Source organism: Mus pahari, chromosome 13 (assembly GCF_900095145.1).
Source record: "Mus pahari chromosome 13, PAHARI_EIJ_v1.1, whole genome shotgun sequence".
NCBI classification, from domain to species: Eukaryota; Metazoa; Chordata; class Mammalia; order Rodentia; family Muridae; genus Mus; species Mus pahari.
Window position 1 is genome coordinate 76,559,352 of NC_034602.1, and position 6,543 is coordinate 76,565,894.

A 6,543-nucleotide genomic window follows, 5' to 3' on the forward strand; every position below is an offset into this window, starting at 1 on the left:
TATATATATATATATATATATATATATATATATATATATTGGTTTTTCAAGACAGGGTTTCTCTGTGTAGTTCTGTCTGTCCTGGAACTCACCCTGTATACCAGGCTTGCCTCGAACTTAGAAATCTGTCTGCCTCCCAAGTGCTGAGATTAAAGGAATACACCACCACAGCCCAGCAATGAATAATTTTCTAGTAATTTACAATATTCTCAACTCCTGAAAACTGAGAAATAAATGCTGACATATTACAAAACTCTTCCTGAACAAATAAAGTAGTTAGGACCATTCACTGTTACAGGTAGATCCCATGCTATGAGGATAGTCTGCATTTAGTTTTCTAAAACTCAGATATAGATGAGAAAATACTAATTTCTAATGTTAATTAAAATCTCTTTGCTCTTATTACATAACATAACCATATCTATGTCATCTATCATAAATATACATATGTCTTAAAAAACATGCATATATCTTTTAAAATTAATTTAAAAGTTACCATTTATTAGGTCTTCATTTCTGCACTCCAGATAAGGTATTCTGTTAAAAATTGCGTCCTCCTTGCATTTTTCCACATCACCTTCTTTATAGATCATATACACAACTTCACTAACCCAGGTAGTGCCTGTAACAATTAAATATGCCTGATTCTGCAATGAAGTCGTATGGTTGATAGCAGTATATTTCAATAGTATTTAAATCATCCAAACTCAAATAACATTTTCTTGAATACTTAAATATATACCACCCAAAACAATTTCAACATCTATGGATGTATAGTGTCACGAATAAAAACTGGTTCCTGTGTCTGGGCCTCCCACGTTGAATTTTGGCATTAGGAGAACTAATAACATTCTTATGATTAAGAAGTGAGGAGACTTGACTAAGTGGTGAAGCTTGGGTGACACATACAAGCATACTTTCCAGCTATAGAGTCTATTGGGAGTTTTTTGAGCCAAAACCAAGGCCTGGTTCACAAGATACAGAAAAGTATGAATCGCATATCTGACCTTTGATGCTAATCAGAAACGTTAAATAGAAAATCAGTGATGACGAACTGCAGCTTTCTTTCTCAAGATGTTGTAATACAGACAAGAATACAGAGTTTTAAGATGTACAAAGGAGGGATATATACTCTGCGCTGCTGCCGCCACTTCTGCTACACATAGAACGTTAAAGAAGTTCCCTCATGAAGCTGCAACAATGGCTCAGCACCTAAATGTGGGAAAACTGCTAATTATGGATGAAGTTCATCAGGGCCTGATAGCCTCTGAACTTAGTGCAAAATAGGAGAGACTCCCTTGTTAGCAGGATTTCTCTGTCTCTGAACTTGTTCAGGGATTCTAAGCCCCCATATTTGCCTTTGCCTGAGAAGAGTCACATAAAAACCTAGAGTTAGCTATGCTAATGAGGTATCCAGATAGGCCTCCAAGTGTTTAGACTATGAGCTTCCCTTCCTGGGCGCTCCTTCTTGCAAAACGTTTTTTTTTTTTTTTTTTTAATTATTTTATTAGATATTTTCTTCATTTAAATTCCAAATGCTATTCCAAATGTCCCCATATACCCTCCCCCCACCCTGCTCCCCTACCTGCCCACTCCCACTTCTTGGCCCTGGCTTTCCCCTGCGCTGGGTCATATAAAGTTTGCAAGACCAAGGGGCCTCTCTTCCCAATGATGGCTGAATACGCCATCTTCTGCTACATATGCAGCTAGAGACACAAGCTCTGGGGGTACTGGTTAGTTCATATTGTTGTTCCACCTACAGGGTTGCAGCCCCCTTCGGCTCCTTGGGTACTTTCTCTAGCTCCTCCACTGGGGGCCCTGTGTTCCATCCAATAGCTGACTGTGAGCATCCACTTCTGTGTTTGTCAGGCACTGAGTAAGAGGTATGTATTCACGACCATCATCAAATAAAGCAGTTTGAACAAACAAGGACCACACTCTCTTCATCACTGATCACTGTGGCAACCTTTGTCCTAAATAGCTGTGCCTAAATCTCCAGGAAAAGGCTTCTTATCTCCTACCCCAACCTAATGCCCTGAGGGGAACCCTTTTCCCCAAATCCCTGCAGTAAGCCAGTCTAAGAACCACAGCTGTCTTCCCAGGCTCTGTTGTTTCCCACCGGGGAAAACAAGAACTAAGGACCCCTTTATGAATTGTGTTCTGCCACCCCTGAGCTGCGTGCCTGTGGTGCTCCAGGCACCCCAGAGGAAAGGCAGACGTGCAGCCTGGCACCTAAGACTGCTTGTTACCCAACCACAGGACCTGGTTTTGGCTTCCACCCCCAAAATGGCAGCTCAAAGAATCCATCACTCTAGTTCCCACAGAAACTGACATCATCATCTGTGCTTTCTCTGTGGACACTAAGTATGTATGCAGTGCACAAACACAGCAGAAAAAAAAAAACATATACGTAAAATAAAAATAACAAATCGTATGAACAACGAAGTTCTCTTATGAAGAGACCATTGAGCCTAGGTTTAATAAATTACCAGTATGACTTAATCACTAGTATGAGATAGGGAAGAGCCCTAGGAGCCTGCAGCATGAGATACTTTTTTTCAGCATGGGACATCTAAGAATTGTATGGTGGTGAAAAAAAAAATTAAGCATAGAATACACAGGTTAAAACAAAGAGCTTGCTTGAAGAGATAAATTTGGTGAGGCTATAGAGGTAAGCTGATGGTAGACTAAAAATACCTTGATATTCTTATTAGGGAGTATCAAAGTTATACAGAAAGGTGTGTTTTTAAGGAAATATTCGATTAGAGAATAAATGTGCAAAGAAGTTGAAGTGCCCAGTAAGATGATAACTGTGAGACCCAGCTATCAGAACAAGTAGGCTAAGCATCTTGATGGATAGTTGTAGATAAATATAAACAAGCATTGAAATGAGAATTACCCCGTGCTCTCGCTTCAGATGACAGTGTTGTGTGGCCATTGAGCTGAGCCAAGAAGAGAAAGAGGGGAACACTTTTAGAAAAGAGTTGCCCAAGACATAGTAGTTCTCTCTTTCGTGTGTGTGTGTGTGTGTGTGTGTAGCTAGTTTCAAAGTCATGATTATCTTGATTCCTAAAAATTAGAATAATAATACCACACATTCATAAATAGATGACTGATATATATGTAAGTGTCAAGTATTAGTAAGACGAAAGAGGATATAAGATTGGATTTCTCCAGCTTTTAAAGAATATAGTTTTGGTGGCTGGAAAGATGGCTCAGCAGTTTAGAGCACTGGCTGCTATTCTAGAGATCCTGAGTTAAGTTCCCAGCAACCACACGGTAGCTCACAACTGTCTGTAATGGGATCCAATGTCCTCGTCTGGTATGTCTGAAGACAGAAACAGAGTACTTATAAACAAACAAACAAACAAACAACAACAACAAAAACACAAAACAAAACAAACAAACACCCAAGAGTATAGTTTTAAGACTGTGAAGCTATTTATAGTAGTTGAGATAATCTCCAAAAGTAATTGCTATCTATGAATATATATATAATTAAATTAAAACCTGTGAGTACATCTGATGAAAAGAAGGTAATTTACTGAAAGAGCATTATTGATTATCTTTGAAAAGGTTTATATAAAGAACAAAATCAGCTTGTATCACAGGTGGAAAAGTAAATAAATTTGATATATTCAAGTGATATAAATCTTTATTTCTCTTGCCTAAAATGAGAGGCAGGAATTCATTCCATCGCTGTATTTCAATTTCCTGATATCTTTCTGCAAGTACTCATAAACATGTAAATTATCTTTAAAAAAGAAAAGGCAGAGCAATAATATAAACACAATAGTTTTAAATATTTACTATGCAAGGCATATCCCAGATTGACTCATCTGTGTTGAATAATATAATTGTGTGATCATCACTTTCTATTTGTCCATGACTTACTTAACTAGGTTACTTATCGTGTTCTGATAGTTTGAGATTGTGGAACAGGGTTGCTAAATATGCAGTTTATGAATATTTTGACACTAAAATTGCTTCATGTCTCTTTTTAATGGGAAATAGGTATGAGTCAGGTAAACATCCTAACACTGATGATCTAAAGTAGGTACATACTTCCTAGATGTCTAAGCAACATCCTGTCAGAGCAGAGACACTCACCAGATTTAGGATAAGTAGCAATGACAAGGTCATCTGGCCTTGCCAAGAATGTTTCAACATCTTCCCAATATTTGGTGAACCGTTTGTCCATTAGAACTCCACGGAACTCTCCAAAAACTTCATAATACTCAGGCGTAGAAGTCTCCATCCCAAGTGGTGTACTGGGAAAAGAAAACAGAAGTTTTAAATTTTGTATTCACTTTGCAATTCACTTTCACATTATCAATAACTATGTATATAAAAACCAGTTAAATGCTGCTCCTTACCTGTTACACAGGGTAAAAGCAAACTTAATATCAGTAGAGGGAGGGGAAGGTATAATCCGGATCTATTGTATGAGAAAATTTACAGGAAATAAGTGTCCATTTCTATAGATAACTACAATTGTCACCTCTTGCATTATTAAATTGTTTATTCAGGTGAATTATATTGTATGGACTGAGCCACAATTCTTTTTTTTTATTATTATTATTATTTTCTTTATTTACATTTCAAATGCTATCCCGAAAGTTTCCCATACCCCTCCCCCCACCTCTGTTCCCCTACCCACCCACTCCCACTACTTGGCCCNGGCCTTGCCTTGTGCTAGGTCATATAGAGTTTGGAAGACCAAGGAGCCTCTATTCCCACTGATGGCCGATTAGGTCATCTTCTGCTACATATGCAGCTAGAAACACAAACCCAGGGGGTACTGGTTAGTTCCTGTTGTTGTTCCACCTACAGGGTTGCAGCCCCCTTCAGGCACTTGGGTACTTTTGTGAGCCACAATTCTAAGAATTCGCTTGCAATTAACTGGGTTAACCTATGGATTAAGCAGTGACCTGAAATCAAGCTGTCACTTCTTAGTTACACTGTCTCAGAATAAAAGTGCTGACATCAAACAGCCTCTTTCCTCTCACACTGTTATTTCTCATAAATTTCCTCAAACTTGTGTGGTTTTCCCTAAAATGTTTATTTCAGTGAGTTATTGCTAATATTATATCATAAGGAGGTGAACAGGTGCCAATTGTATAAAAAAAAAAAAAAAAAGAGCAAACCAAACTGTTGGAAACGCAGGTCATACAGTTAGTGAATTCAGAAGTGATGTTTTCCCCCCATTCTTTAGAATCATTTCCTTTTCTAGCTCCCTATCTTAACTTTATCCAGCTCCTTTCACGTTTGATTACTTTTCTTCCATTCTATGAAGAATACTGAAAAGTTTTGTTGAGTCCTTAGTTTTCCAGTTTTAGTCTGGCTTTACGTAAAATGGCTGAAAGCAGAAGTTGTCTTTTTATATACATTTCTGTCAGTCCCCATCGCTGTGACACAAAGGTGATTCTGTGAAACATTTGCTTCTCAGCATTAGGTTATATTTTTTATTGGCTGGCTTTCACTGTGTTTCCATTTTAAAAAGTATATTTGATAAATGAAATACACATGAATGATTTGTTAATTAACCTAAATTTTTGTTGTATTAAGTTATTGACAAAAAAAAAGATAGTAATGGTATCTTCAAGATCCTATATAACAATTGCATTCAATCATTTCCTGTAACATTTAAATTCTATTTTAAAGACCTTTAAGTATCAAAGCACATCTAAAAGTATTTTTGTGACAAGCAATTTAAAAAGGTTTTAAATGATATATATTACCAATTAGGCATAGTATCAACACAGACTTTACTGTCCCTTTATTTTTAACAACTTACTAACTGACATAAATTTTGTATTTAAAAGTATATATTTATTTTTATTAGATATTTTCTTCATTTACATTTCAAATGCTATCCCCAGCGTCCCCTATACTCCCCCTGCCCTGCTCCCCAACCCACCAAAATCTGGTATCAACAATTAAAAAGTACAACCTGTCCAGATGATCCCGTGGAAGAAGTGAAATGATCCGGTCTAGTTCTCTGCGAATGGCAGCACAATTCTTCAGCTGTGAAAAAATGAGAACTGGTTGTACACTTGGAAAGTTTCTGGTGAGCTTTTATTCTGACAGCCGGAGAAGGAGGCAGAGACTAACTTGTAGGGATGGGCTATGATGTAATGGATGGGGGGAGATACCTGCAGTTGTTTTGGTCAAGTTCACTCACTCAGAGATGTAGATAGCCTCTACACCTGTTTCTCCCCTTTGGGTAAAACGTCAGTCTTAAACAACCCATTCATTATATCATTCATTACATTGCCCATTCATAACAGAGTAAGAAGAAGATAAGAGGAGGCCAGGAAGAAAACAGGACCTAGTGTGGAGTGAGGGAACCTCTCATTTACTGATAAATAATGACAAGGATAAGGCTGATGTTACAAATAATAGCTTTAAGGACTGATAGGAAAAACTAACAAGGAAGAACCTAGAATAGTTGAGAACATGGACCAAGAGCACAGCAAAAGGAGGCTTTGTAGCTCTTCTTAACTATATAAAACAAGATTATGGAGAACTACATTCTATTTC

General features: G+C 37.5%; 1 protein-coding gene across 1 annotated transcript in view; it reads right to left on the minus strand.

Annotated features, from left to right (window-relative positions):
- Positions 1-6,063, minus strand: part of LOC110330635 (estrogen sulfotransferase, testis isoform) — a 17,818-nt gene extending 11,755 nt beyond the window's left edge. Inside the window, exons 1-3 of the mRNA XM_021210882.1 lie at positions 5,954-6,063; positions 4,111-4,271; positions 497-622 (exon numbers count right to left, since the gene is read on the minus strand). Of these exons, the coding sequence (XP_021066541.1) occupies positions 497-622; positions 4,111-4,258 (274 nt within the window). The 5' untranslated portion in view covers positions 4,259-4,271; positions 5,954-6,063. The remainder of the gene's footprint in view (positions 1-496; positions 623-4,110; positions 4,272-5,953) is intronic.
- Positions 6,064-6,543: the final 480 nt, after the last annotated feature.